Source organism: Sturnira hondurensis, unplaced genomic scaffold, assembly GCF_014824575.4.
Source record: "Sturnira hondurensis isolate 20B ecotype Veracruz unplaced genomic scaffold, ASM1482457v3 Scaffold0009719, whole genome shotgun sequence".
Taxonomy (NCBI): domain Eukaryota; kingdom Metazoa; phylum Chordata; class Mammalia; order Chiroptera; family Phyllostomidae; genus Sturnira; species Sturnira hondurensis.
In genome coordinates this window covers 10,928,591-10,943,347 of record NW_028082350.1, presented here as the reverse complement: position 1 = coordinate 10,943,347, position 14,757 = coordinate 10,928,591, and the positions used below count along the sequence as shown (strand labels likewise).

Genomic DNA, 14,757 nt, shown 5'->3' with positions numbered 1-14,757 from the left:
AACATTCTGTAGGAGGGACGCCTAACAAAAATTGCATCACCCCACTGGGTAGTTTTGCCTGGATTGAATCCCAGTGATCCCTGGCCAGTAGGCTACAGGAAGAGAATTTTTTAAATATATTTTTTCCATTAGGGGCTGTAGGCAACAATCCCTGGCACAAAACGCCAGCTCCACTTTTTTCTCCGAGCATTTCCAGGAGCTTTAGAAGGAGTTATCTTTAGCAAAAAACCGCCTTGTCAAATAGGGCAGATGCTGCTGCAGCTCTGAAACATACCGAGGAAATTTCCACTGATCCCTCTGTGCCCCGATCTTGGCTCCCTGCTGGCTAAGCTGCCGGTCTTCATTCTTCAATGACGCCATGTGTGGGGGCCGCAGAACCGCCAGGCTGGAGCGTGGCCAGGAAGGGTAAGGGGGGGAGGCGGGTGAACATGCTCACAGAAGGGATGGTTATCTCACATGACACCGGAGGGCTGGTCCCACTGCCCTGGGGTCTTAGTCAGTTGTGTTATAGAGTCCCACACACTGAGTGACTTGTACACAACAGAAATTTGTTTCTTACTGTTCTGGACACTCGGGGTCTGAGATCAGGGTGCAAGCACGACTGAGTTCTGGGGAGGAGCCTCTTTGGGCTGCAGAGTTCTCCCTGTGACCCCCTCACCCCACGAGGTAGAGAGAGAGCAAGAGCGCTCTCTGGGGTTTCTCAGATAAAGGCATTCATCAGCTCCCACCGGCCCCACCTCCAGCAGATGGAGTTTATAGGGGCTACTGTACATTTTATTAGTGTTGGTAAATTGTGTGTTGTGAATTCTTTAATCAGTAAAGTTTATTATAAGTGTATTTGCACATGTACACACACACCTGTACCTGTATGTACCTCTGTCTGTATCTTTATATTTAGACACACACTTTTTGGAGCACAGTGCGGATAGTGATTAATGCTGGAAGGGGCTGCCTGGGGTGATGAAGGCCGATTCCCAAGGACATGGGACAGTTGTCCCAGGCTTCAGGGAGCGGGTGAGAACCAGTGGAGGCAGGAGAAAATGAGATATCCATTTCCTTGGAAGCCTTTGGCTCTGCTGGTCCCACTGGTCCCTGGGAGGAGAAGGGGGTCCGTTTCTAACAACAATGAGGCCATTGCCTGCCTGAGGCTGTCACTGTGGCCTCTTTCCTGGGAACAGAAATGGACAGGCTCTGGGAACCACAGCAAAGATGTATAAGAAGCTGGGATGAGCTCAGGAGCCATGGAAGCTTCCGGAAAAGGGAATGTTCAACTTTGGTGGCTCCAGGTTCTGGGCAGCGTAGAGCAGACTGTAGAGAGAACAGCCAAGTCCCACCAGCAGAAGAAAATCAACTAGTGGGGATCTTGGCAAAGGAACATTTTTCTTTCACTGGGCTTGTGGGCTCGGGATTCAAACTTTATTATGAAGGGGAATTTGAATTGGGTCCCAAAATATTGGCTTGGGTTTAAAAAGTGACATACCGTGTATGAAGCGGGACAGCATTTTTGCCCTTGTAACTATTTCAGTGTACAAATTTTCATGGAAGTCCAATGTTCTGAAAGGAACTTGGATCTTGAAAACATCCCAGCACACACACTTCCTTGTCACCCTTACACACACACACACACACATACACACCTTCCATCTATTACCATCTCCGAGGAGCCTCCAAGATGAGGCCAAAGTGGAGAAAGGACAGCAATCCCCTTCCCACCTTGCCATCAGCTCCACGAAAAGTTGGGGGAGTGGGGAGGTGGGTGCTGCTGTGACCCCATCTCAGCACGGGCCCTCTGTAAACTGCTGGAGAGGGGTGTGCAATCCTGGACCAGCGTGACCCCGACATTATATGTGTCCTGACTTAGATGTCTCAGAGTATTTTGAGGGAAATACTATTTTGAGGGAAACATCTACCCATCAGGAAATTAAAATTGTTACCAGGCTTGGGACCTTGGGACAAGTTCATTTGTAGGGAGGGACAGAGAGAGGGAGGGACTGGGAGAGGAGGGAGGGTGGAAGCAGGGATGTCAGAGGCCACGGGTGTCTGACCTTGAACAAGAAACGCTGGTGCAGGACTCTAAGTGGGAAGAGCTTATGCACAGCCATGGTGTCGGGGTCGTGATACCCCGGGGCCTTTTCTAGAAGCTGTGATGGCACGGAGAATATACTATTACTCTCCTCATGTGTTTATTCAGAGCAAAGGCTGATGGGGCTTGAGGGTGGAGTGGGGCTGGTGGGGGGACTTGAGCCAAGCCGTGGCCCTGTTGAGAAGAGCCTGCACTTCCCCCTGAGGATAACAGGGGCAAAGAGAACACTGCTCGGAAGCTCAGAGGTGTAGGGCTCGCAGCAAAGCCCGACGTTTCTGCCCGAGTTCCATCTGAACCCTGTAGTGCACGGTGTGGTTTTTGCACATGGGGAAGAAGAAGATAAGAAGTATGAGCTATACAAGGGGTTAAAGAGTTTCAAAAATGCTTGTTGATTAAGGGCAGAATCAAGACTTACAAACAGGAAAAAAAGACCTCTCCATTAAGTTCCTCATAAAAGGTAATGACAAATCTTTGAGGAAGCCGAGGAAGTACAGTCGAGGTGTGGGGTACGTGTGGCCAGGGAACAGGGGGGACAAGGAGCAAATCCTGACATGAACTAATTCAGGAAGGAAATCTCTTATTGTTGGAAAATGATTTCCACTCCCCATCGCAACCTTTGGAGTTGTAAAGTGAGACACACGGAAGAACAATTATTTCCAAAGCAATTGGTAGTCCTCAGACCTGCTTTGTGATTTAGATAACCCACAGGGTCCCTGGCTCTCTTGGGAGGGCTGTGGTTGGTCATTTAGTCTGCGTTCAGTGGGTGGCACTTTATGTTTGCCTTGCACTTTTTGCAGACACTTGCGCCCTCCCAGAAAGGGCCCTGAGTCCAGCGACTCTTCAGAACCCCGCGGCTGAGGAGCTGCAGAGGCCGGTTTTTTTTTCTGCTGATTCTGGTCATGCATGGCTGGATGATTTATGGACAGGACCACGGCCACATCCATTTCTCAGAGTCCTTAATGAGCAAGCGAAGGGCTCAGCCCACAACCACTCAGGGGAAAAAAAGGCCTCAGACTATGAGTTGGTTTGAATAATCAGAACAATCAGAACCATTTTTATCGTGTTCTGATTTCTCAGCTGCACTTTTTAAATACATCTTTTCTATGGCCCGAAGGAATGTATAGTGTTAACGTCTGAGTGATTTGACCAGATGTCGTCTTCGTCTTCGAATGAAGGCAAACAAAACCAGGAAGATCAAGAAGTGTCAGATTTCAAAGGCTGTATCTCAGAAATCACCTTTGGCAAGCTTGGGAGCAAACACCAGACAACTTCTAGAGCAGATCATTCAAGAGATGGTTTTTGAGCTCTTAGTGAAGAAAGAAGAGGCGAGCCAGCATGATTCCCCGTGAGCAAGAAAGGCCACCTCGGACACCTTCTCTTCTGATGAGTTTACGGGGATGGTTGCCACGTCTCTCCTGCTCTGCTGTTGGCCAGGAGAGAGTGACAGGGGCCTGACAACCTGGACAGACTCAGTAATGGCACCAAGGATGGTGACCCTGCAAAAGGTGTCCGTGTCCTGTGGTCCTATTCTCGCTCCTGTTTATTCAACTCAACAAATAATCCACTAGTTCCACATACACCTGTAGGGAATGGATTTTCTGTAGGGCACTCTTTCGGTCAGGGGATAGAAGGAAATCTCTCAAACCCTATCTTCCAGGGGCTTGCAGTCTAGTGGTGGGAAAGGAGAAGTGCCCGACTAACCACCACACAAGCCAGAGTGACAAAACCACAATAGGGAAAGCACCGAGTCCTGGCTGGTGTAGCTCAGTGGATTGAGCACAGGCCTGCGAACCAGAGGATTGCGGTTCGATTCCCAGTCAGGGCACCTGCCTGGGTTGCAAGCCGGTTTCCTGCAGGCCAGTTCCCAGCAGGCAACATGAAAGGCAACCATACATTGGTGTTTCTCTCCCTCTCTCCTTCCCCTCTAAAGATAAATAAATAAAATCTTAAAGAAAGAAAAGCACTGAGTGCCATGGAGGACGGATGAAGACAAAGGTTTCTTTCAGGGAGAAGGTCGAACAGGCTCCACGTGGCAACCAAGGTGGAGTTTGGAGGAAAAGCAGAGAGAGGAATGATGAAGACAGGCATTTGCCCCAAATGGCGTGAGCACAGGTGCAGACTGGAGACAAGATTAAGCCCCTAATCCAGTGTGATGGAAGCAGCGGGCCTACGAAGGAACATCGGGACTGTTGGGACGCGTTCTTCTAGCTGGAAATTAGCCAATGGGAGTCCTCAATGGGCAGGTGGTCAAGTGTTTGGGTTCTGCAGTCACCGGTCTGGCGTTTGAATCTTGCCAGGGCCACCCCCGTAGCTGTGCAACTGAGCAAGTTATGGAACTTCTCCAAGCTCTAGATGCCTCAGAATGATGGAATGGGCCCCGTTATAACGGCTGACTCAAAGGGTCGCTCTGCAGACCAAATGACCCTGCGGCAGCTGGGAACTGCCAAAGTAAATGCTCTCTAGATGTCGCTGAATAAAGCGCAGAGTTAGACTGGAGGAAGCTTTGCCTTTGCAAGTTTTACCTGGCAGTGACTTTGATCAGAACAAGCCAAAGGGCAGAAAAGCGTCCCTCTGATATTTGACCCCAATCTAGGTCAGCAGGGAGAGCCTGGAGGGTGAGCCATAGACCATGCAGACCCCCTGGCAAGGGGAGTGGGAGGGTGGGGCCCTCGGGTGCTGTGGGATTTGGCAATAGACCAGGGGTGGGGGCCAGAGCTTGGGAAAAGCAAGGAGGAGACGTGCATGCTGGCCTACTTCTGAATTTGGGAATCTGGGAGTATGGGTGGGCCTGGGGAGGGGATGTCTTCACCTCTCTAGGGAGAATTTCACAGATACCACGGTGTCCCTCTGCTGAAGGTTTAGGGGATGCCAAACTGGGGGACCAGCTAATATAACAATGACCATGACAGGATTCAAAGCAGTCTTGAAAGGCTAGAACTGTGGCTTAGAGAAAACAACCATGATAGCAGCTTACTCATATATGAACTCATTTAATATTTTTCATTAGGGAGATACTATCAGTATTCTCATTTTACAGACGAGGAAACTGAAACACAGAGAGGTTAAATTACTATACCATGGCCACACAGCTAGTAATGGTAAAGAGGATTTAAACAGAAAGTCAGGTTTCAATGTCCGTGCTCTGGAAGGAAGGAAGAAAGGACGGGAGGAAGGGAGGGAGGGAAAGAGGAAATAAAGCAACTGATCATTACAGAATATATACAATGTGCCACATTCATCCAAGGAGATGCGTAAGTGGCTGGAAGCCCTGGACGGAGGTACGGTGATTTAAGGTGCACCTTCGTGGGACACGTTCCGTACGGTGTGACGGAACGTGATGTCTGCGTGCCACATCGGCCTGTGGGGGGTATTTGGGGGTGAGCCAGAAGCTCTCTGTGCTGTGCTGAGCCTGCCACAGTGGAACTGCTCCTCACTCTGGTTCTGACGATCAGCAGTCCGCAACTGCTTCTGTTCAGTGGGTCCCCGCTTCTGTCCGTGACGATCTTGGTCTCTGTTCTTTGACTCTGGTGACTAGAGTGTGTGAGATGTGTAAGTGGTGTGTGTGTGGAGTCTGGATGTTGAATGTGAGTCTGTGTCTGTGCATGCTCGTGTGTAGGTGTGTGTGATGGTGTGACAAGTGGTTGTATGTGTGCCTCTGTGTGGCCCGCATGGTGAACCTGAGTCGTGTGTCAGTCAGTGTGTGTCTCCGTGACCTGAGTGTGTACGGAAGGCTAGCTGGCTGTAGAACCAGCTGTGTCTGTGCACATGCCTGCGCCCAGGGTGGGTCTGTTTTATGATTCTGGATGGAACTGAAGCAAAGCCTTAATGGCTCACCACCCCGGACAAAGGTGGACTCCCCCCGTCACCCCAGTGGCGCAGCAAGCAGAAGCACAAATTGCGTGACAAAGGAGAGGTCCAAGTAGAACTGCACCCCCGAGAAGCTGAGGGAGGGGCCCCACAGGTCGGCCTTGAGGCTGCAGCTGCAGCGGGGGGGTTTCCTCCGGAGGGCGCTATCTTCTCTCTGGCTCAACACCAGCCCAGTCATGACTTGAATCTGGGATAGAGGGAGTAACTAGGATAACGTGGATGTTCTCCCAGATCATATATATGGATTCCAGAGCATTCTCTAATAGCATCTACTGGCCCCTCTGCATACCTCCATCTCCTCCCAAGGCCACAACCGACCCCATTCCTGTTTGTCAACTAGGTGGTGGGTGTGAATTCTGCTTCAGCCCTTCCTACCTCATTCTCCTTTCCCTCCAAAGTCTCACAGCTTGGAGACGTGCTCCCATTGCTCTTCCCGAGGCACCAGGTGGGAGAAGAGCACATTCTGGTGATGGAGCAGAACCAGGGAGGAAGGGGGCACGGGGTGGCCACGCTTAGGGACAAAGCAGGCAACTGGGGCAGGACCGAGTGGCCAGGTGCGCTGGAGTCCAGTGGTAGGCCAGTCGTAGAACAGACCAACCGCCTGGAACCCGGACGTCAGCTGCCACAACAAAGGGACAGGTCCTCGGGTTCAAGCAGGAGGGTGAGCATCAGCTGGCCTCCAGGAACTGCGGGGGCTGAGCAACGTGGGAAGAGCGGAGAGCCTGGGCTTAGGGCCAAGGGGGGTTCTCACCCACTAAAGCAGAGGAACTCAGTTTAGGGGGACGTTTCCAGGAGTCTTACAGATCAGGCTGAAATCCCCAGACAATGCGGGTTTCAGGTTTGCTGGCGGAAGTAAATGACACCACCTGGCTGGTGTGACAAGGCAGAAATAGCTTTCCACTCCCCCACCCCCCACCCACCTTCTGGAAAGTCCAAATTTTGTGTTCTAGGGAAAACCAGTGTCCCAGCGGGGGGGCCAGTCTAGGTGTTATGCATGAACCATATTCAGTGCACACTGACCCAAAGAAATTCAGTTAAAGGCAGGACTTGTCTTGTATGCCCCAAGCCCCATCCCTCAGCTCGGTGCCTGGGTTTAGAGTCATTCTTTCCCCTAGCAAGGGTCAGAGGTGTCATCCTTGGGTTTGCTTAGGAGTCTTTAAAATATCAGAGATAGAGAAGTGCATATTTATTATACGAATTTTAACATGTATTAATATATTTTAAAAATAAGATGACGTTAACATAGCATATAAAGTACAACACTACTTTAACTCATGGTCCCTTCTCAGCTGTGCCCAGCTCCGGGTAAGGGACACAAAGTGTCCCAAAGTGCCCAGCACAGGGCCCGCCATTGTTAAAGGTATTTAAGTCAGTATGCAAATCTGGAGTTTTAATCTTAAAATATTTCTCTTTGTTCTTACATGTTCACAGAATCTCAGATCTCTCGAATTGGAAATGACTTGAGCGATTACCTACTCTGTCTTGCTGGCCAATGCAGGAATTATTTCTCCCAGCTCGTTAGCAGAGCATCATCAGCCTCCCCTGGCCCCTTCTAGCCAGTTCCCGTGAGACAGCCTGGTCTGTCGCTGATCAACTCGGGTAGAAACTTCTCGTTCACAGTGCCCCTCAGTCAGAGTCCCTAGTAACACATGTCACTGTTTCTACTTGTCTTCTTTCCTCTTCCCGTGTCCCTGCCACTGTACACTTTTCCTTTTTTCCAGGTGAAACAACTTCCCTGGTGAAGTTGTGTCCAGATCTCTCACCCTCCTGGTTATTCATCCTCCTCTAGAATTGATGAGCGTGGCTTCGGTCCATGTCCCTTCAAGCGTGGCCCCCAGGACCAGCACTGTGCAATTTGACGATGGAGTACGGCGGGGGGGGGGGGGGGGNGACGATGGAGTACGGCGGGGGGGAGGCTCTCACCCTCCCAGTTCTGCTCTTCTTCTTTCTTATGCTAACAATGGCATTTAAGATTGCACTCACCATCTCTATAGCGGCTCCATTTTCCTGTTGGGTTTTGTCAAACATCCAAAAAGCACAATTAAAAAATGATTTAAACTCAATCAAACTATACCCTCTCACTCTATATAACTGATTTTTTTTTTAAAGAAGGCACCTGTTAAGTTTAGAATCTACTTGAAATTTTGATACATGCCGGGAAATACTGTATGGGGAGGCAGGGACTGGAGCTTATGATGGGACCTGCTCCTCACGCAGTTTCTTGCTGGCCCCCTCATCTCCAGGTGGGCCACCACGTCTCCAGGTGGGCCCCCTTGTCTCCAGGTGGGCCCCCTTGTCTCCAGGTGGGCCTCCTCAGGGGCACCCTTGATGCGTCTCACCCACCATGTACCACCATGTTACTAAGTCTAATCAGTTCTCTAAGTGTCTTCCTGTCTGTCCCCACGGCTCCCCTCTTTTTTTTTTTCCTTGTTTTTTTTTTCAAGATCTTATTTATTTATTTATCTTTAGAGGGGAAGGAGAGAGGTAGAGAAACATCAATGTATGGTTGCCTTTCGTGCGTCCCCTGCTGGGAGTTGGCCTGCAGGGAACCTGCCTGCAACCCAGGCATGTGCCCTGACTGGGAATCGAACCGCAATCCTCTGGTTCACAGGCCTGTGCTCAATCCACTGAGCTATAGCAGCCAGGGCTCCCACTGCTCCCCTCCTGATTCAGGTTCTACCGTGAAATACTGCAGGTCTTTCCACAGGATGAGTCCTATCAGGTGTTCTCTGCTCCAAATGTTTCCAAAGCTTTCCAGCTCCAAGCGAAAGTCTACATTGGTCCTCCAGAGGACTTAACCCCCCCCCACCCCCACCCCCTGGTGCAATTCCCCTTGCTCTACAGCTGCAGCCGGGTTTTGAACATCCTCCCGTACATTTCCAGCTTCAGTCATCTCAACATGCTTGTGCTTCCCCGATGCACTTGGCTCCCTTCCGCTTCAAGACCTTCGCTTGGGGACCAGGCTTTGCCCTACATGCTCTGTGCAAGTTAACTCCATCCTCACCCCCACTCTCTGAAGTGGCTAGTATTATTGCCACTTTATGGCGGGGGGTAGGTCTTTGATTACACATTTTGCCCAGAGTCAACCCGTTAGCAGCTGGAGGAGACTCTTGGCAAGAAGTGCCCGCCCTTTCCTTCTCCTCGGCAAACTGCTACCCACCTTTCAAGGTAGGTCCAGTGCTCCTTTTGCGGGGAAGCCTGCCCGCCCGTGGAACCTAAACAGCAGAAAGCGCTTAACCTTCTGGGCTAACTGTCGGCTAACTGGCTGTTTTCCTCTAGGAACACATCCACGGGGGGCAGGCACGTGGCCCTCTCCTCACTGCGTCCCCAGAACCTGTATCCTCAGCACAGAGACAACTTGTTGGGCTCCTTCTGTCCAGCGTCTACTGCGCCACTGAGTGTTTCAATAAACATATACAATTACAGCACTTTTTTGTGGGGACAGGAACATATTGATGTTCCTTAGGTTTATTTGGGGGGTGATAAATGCTAAAGAGAAAACTTGAGTTTTCCTATATGCTTTTAAGTAACTGTGTATACATTTGGAGCACCACAAGCGATAAATCTAAGATTAAAAGGAACGTTAGGCTTATTTATTGAAATTAAGATGCGGAGATGGGGGGGCATGAGGGGGCTAAATGCCGAGGGAAAATACAATAAAAAAATTTTAAGTTAATTAAAAAATAAATTAAGTCTCAGAAAGCAGAGTCAGAATCTTAGCAAACAGAAGCCTCTCCTGAGGTTAAAGGCGGATGCCTTCTGAAGAGGAAGCAATGCAGCAAATGTGCTATTTTCGAAGCGACTAAATTATTAAAGGTAATTTTCCCTCATCAACTCCACAGTTTTCATTGATTCATTACTGTTGTTGGAGACGTATTTATGACTGTTATTTAATCACGGACTAAGGCACATGTTTCAGCTGGCAAGAAATCCCAAATTATGACATCAGGAGGCCTCCTCGCTATTCCCTGCATGTCATGCGTCCATAGAGAGCCCCCTTTTTCTGTAGCAAATGCCATTCCTTTTTACCCCCCAATTGCCCGGGGTGACTGATAAGGGAATGGGGGAGGGGGTGACGCTGGGAGGTGAGGAGAGCAGGTTCATCCTACAAGGGGGCCAGCATCATTTGAATGCCAGCTTCCAGAAGAGCATTTGGCTTCATCCCCCTGAAATCCTGCCACCTTTCCTTGGGCCGTAGGGTCACTCAGGTCGTTGAAACTTCTCTCCACCCGGACGCAGTAAGATTCTAAACCAGCAGGGACCCAGGAAGCCAGCGGGAAGGACTCCTCTCGGGAGCGACTGCGGTATCTTGGAGGAGGCTTTTGCAGCGACAGTCCCTGGGCGCACGTCCGCTGCCAGGCGGCGGCAAAGCACGGTGATGCTCCCGGGTTGGACTCCAGGCTGAAAGATACTTTGCAGAACGCCTGGAGTCCAGCTCCCTCAATTCATGGAAGAGGAACTTTGTGGATGAGGCACAGAGAGTTTCATTGCCAAAGTCAAGGTCTCGCGGCTAGGTGAAGAAAAGAGTCAGATCCTGAAGTCCCACTGGCTGAACTCCAATCCAGCGATCTTCCCTTTCGTCGCCCCCGCGGCCTAAATCACTCCGCGGCCCCTGACACTCCAGCCTTCCTCCAGCAACACGATGTTACCCTGGTGATGGACTGCTTGTCTCATTATTTTGTTCATTCGGCCATTTCTTTCAAATGCATATGCAGAGCTCACTCTGAGTCAAGAGCACAAGGAGAATATAACAGCTGAGGCTGTTATGTTCCTCAAAGGGGCGCCAGGTTCGTTTTAAATTCTCCCCGTCGCAATGTGTTTTGGACCCAGCTCTCCCCACCAAAAATCACTGCTTCTGTTCCCCTGAGAAATGCTTCACTTTCATGCCTATGAAAACGTGCCTATGAATGCTGACGGGAGAAGGGAAAAGCAAACACAAAACCACCGCGATCGTAAAACAAGAGGTGCGGCTCTTAAAGAGAAAACCACAGGCCCCAAATGGAGTCACTTCTGCTAAAGCCCATGGCACCAACCCTAGACTTTATACCTAATTTATCGGCAGTTTCAGCCTTCTCCAGGAATGTGGCATTAATTCCTCTATCTAAATTCTCTGCTCAGTACCAACAAGGTAACCTGCCAGGTGGGCCCCTCCATTCTCCAAAGAGAAAGTAAGGCAGTCGCCCTGAGAAGACCACCCCCACCCTGCCCGGAGCATCCCCAAAAGGTAACATTGCCTGAGATAACCTTTTCTTTTCTTTTGCTTATAATGCTATTATCCCACCCAGTTTCTGCCCATGAAAACCTTCCATATGGTACCAATTCACGAATCTACAAAGACAAGTATATTTCAAATTTCCTCAACTGAAGTTTTGTTCTTTGTTTAAGCCTTTCTGAAAAGATGGTATTTACTTCCTTTTAGAGAGAGGGGAAGGGAGGGAGAAAGAGAGGGAGAGGAACATCCACGCCCAAACATCAAACTGTAGCTTCTCCCACGTCCCCTACTGAGGACCCGGCCAGCGACCCAGGCATGTGCCCTGACCAGGAATCCAACTGGGGTTCTTTGCTTTGAAAGGTTGATACCCAACCCACTGAGCCACACCAGTCAGGGCAGCATTGTTCTCTAGGACAGTCTATAGTGGATATTGCATACACAGAAGGTGAAGTGCTTTTGAAATTGAGTGGAGAAGTTTCTGGGCTGCAGGTAGGATTTCATTACAGGGGTCCTGTGGTGTTCTCCCGAAACTGGTTCCACAGAACTGTAGCTGGAGGGGGCCTGTGTGCTTCACAGTAACGGTACATGCTCCTTGTCCAAAGAGATGCTGGCTTGCATCACATCTTCGAACAGTGCAGTCACTATTTACCTAAATGAGTTCCTGAAAAAACGTGGTTATAATAGGACATCTAGGGAGGTTAGGGGGAAAAAAGTGTGACTCTGGCAATGAAGTTATGTAACCAGCAAAGGAAAAAAAAAGCCTAGCAGCTTAAAAAGATTTTCTGTTTTTTCTTTCTTAGAGGGGGCTCCATGTAGCCTAAATCTAAGAAGAGTCCTCTCAAACTGACAATGCAGGGTTACTTTGCTTTAAAATGGGATATAACCACTCATGCTCCTCATTGGCCTCGGAATTCTTCACTCAATTTCGAATCGTTGTGCCGTTTGGGAGCCTCTTGGTATAAAATAGCTGTCCCAGCAGCGCTCTGGTGATCCAGTAGGGATGAGGGGATGCAGCCAGCCTCCGTCAGCCGTGGCTCCGTGTGAACGGGAAGTCCAAGTTTGTGAGTCCCCATTTCCTTTGGAAACGTGGAACAAGTGTTCTGATGTGAAAAATGGATTTCTGTACTAACTGGATCTTTTATAAAGATTTCAATTTAGGATGAAGAGAGTGGAGAGATTATGTCACACTGAACTTTGCATATTCTAACCGAAGCTTCAGACTAGATTTTTCAATTTAACTCTGTGAGCAGGCTACGCAGCAGATATTAAATGCATTATTTTTACTATCAAGAAGCAAAACTAGGGGGATTAAAATTTTAAGAGTGGAAGATTATTTGGACCACCACAAACATTATACAGCAACAAAATTTCTAATTCCGTGCCTTCTAAGATATTTGGAGAAGTAGCTGTTGAAGTCATACAGAAATCTACCATGTTCATTAGCCCACTTTGGAGCTAAGGTTGAATGCCTATTTTTCACAATACCTGGGTTTTGTTAAGGAATATAAAATGAAAGGTAATAAGGCAAAAACGTTTTCTTTTTAAAGATGAACCCAGTAGAAAGCAACCCCCCCCGCCAAAACAAAAAAAAAACACACAAAAACCACCCATGTGACTTCTCTTTTTCTTGCTGCCCAGAGTGAGAAGGGGCCGAGAGGGGACCACAGAGAAGGAACAAGAAGAGGTGGGTGGTATTGCTGTTTTTGTCACTTCCTGAATTTTGTCATTTCGTGAATGAAAACAGTATCTGCAGAACACCCTTATTCTCCTTTTGAAATTGTCCCTTGTACCAATTTTGACATGTCCCAAAGTTGGTGGAGCCGTGAAGACTGAGGAGAGACATAACACTGGCTCCTAAAATAGGGGCTTAGGAGAGTCCGGGTGATTTGACAGCCGAACCGGTATGTGCCCAGGCGTGACCGTTCCCGTAGATTGCCGTTAGCCATCTCCTGGCTTTGACTAAATATTTAATTAATTAACTTCTCCATATCCTTTGGCATATTTTGTGGACTAGTGACCCGAGGCCTTGACACAAAAGTCCCACAAAATAGTATGCTTTAGCAACTTCCTAGTTAAAATTTTATTGCATTTTCTTTACAGGGGCCAAGGTACAGTTTTGCCATTTGATTGTGAAAAGTCTAGATTTGATAAAGTACCAGGGACGATTTTTAACGTAATAGACCCAGAACTTGTGGCAGATCCGTAAACGTATCAAATAGACAGGAAGCAGAGGCCGGGAGTGACTCTTATATCAACATAGAAGCAAATCACCGATTCCCTGGAGGTGGACGCAAGTATGAAAGTGGCTTTTTTTTTTAAGTTTCCTCTTCATGACACAGACACTCATAATTTCTGATGTGCATGACCATGAATGCTTGCCTACCTGTTTTTCAAATAAAGCCAAGTAGCAAAAGGGAAAAGTTCATGGGCATTGTCCTTCACTTAGCTACTTTTAAACTTCTTCCTGTTCTGCTTTCGTATCACTCAATATGACAATATGGAAACCCTGCTGAAAACAGAATTCCTTCCTCACTCCACACTGTCCTTATTGTCGTATTCTCCTAGAACTCTGAATATATAGGAATATACACATATGTGGATGTATTTCATGTTCAGATGGCCCGGGAAAGCATAGGATAACATATTTATTCCTCCACGATGCAAGGCACAAGGCAAATTGAAACTATCTTTTAAAACAAGCCAGTTCACTTCCACCCTTTCTGATGAGTCTATCGTTTGCTTCAGGTGTTTCTAAAAGATCCATAATGTTATTAAAATACAGGGTTTAGTTCTTTCAGCCACCATTCACACACCCCATTCATCCCGGGCAAATCATGGCGCTTTAATGAAACACGCAGTCTTTAGAGCATTAACTTTGACCCCGAGCAAAGCGATGATACGTATATTTACCTTCTACTTTGAAGATACTGAAGTGCGGTCGGCAGTGGAAGGAGCCCAACGCGTTGCCTGCGCAGTTCATCCAGAGACCCTGGTAAACCCAGGTGGCGGTTATCACCGACGATGCTCGGGTGGTTACCTTCCATTCATTGGACGCGGTGGCCGCAATGAGAGCTCCAAACCCGCTGACACCGAACACCAGAGCCGAGATCTGAGCCTGGTACATGGCGCTTCGCCTTCGCAGGGACATCGTGCAGGCAGGACTCTTCGGTGGTCTAGGCATGCGGCGGCCAGATGACCCTTGGGCCAGTGTTACAGCTGGTCACCGTGGGCAGGTAAGCGTGGGTCATGCTCGGATGGCTTGAGGGAGTACCAGGATTTTAGGAGAAAGTCTGATTTACTGATGGCATTTCAAAGACAGGCTCAAGAAAATCTTTCTAATGTCCTACAGGGATATCTTACTAAAATTTTGTGGTTGGATTTTAAAGGTTTTCATTTCACAGATTTTTTTTTTCTCCTGGAACCATAGTTAATGCTTAATTTTCTGTTAAACCCGAAGCTTTCCTAACCAGGCGACTACCAGATATGACAAAGTACAAATTATACAGTAACTGTGAAGGCTTTTGTGACCAATTGCTGTAGTCGTGCACGCTTCTGATTCTGTGTAAACGGAGTCCCTGTGGGTATTCCGCCGCCT

The 14,757-nt window shown here is 48.6% G+C and overlaps 1 protein-coding gene across 1 annotated transcript in view; it reads right to left on the bottom strand.

The window, feature by feature from the left end:
• Positions 1-14,546, bottom strand: part of CLDN10 (claudin 10) — an 83,560-nt gene extending 69,014 nt beyond the window's left edge. Inside the window, exon 1 of the mRNA XM_037057565.1 lies at positions 14,073-14,546. Coding sequence (XP_036913460.1) covers positions 14,073-14,343 — 271 coding nt within the window. The 5' untranslated portion in view covers positions 14,344-14,546. The remainder of the gene's footprint in view (positions 1-14,072) is intronic.
• Positions 14,547-14,757: the final 211 nt, after the last annotated feature.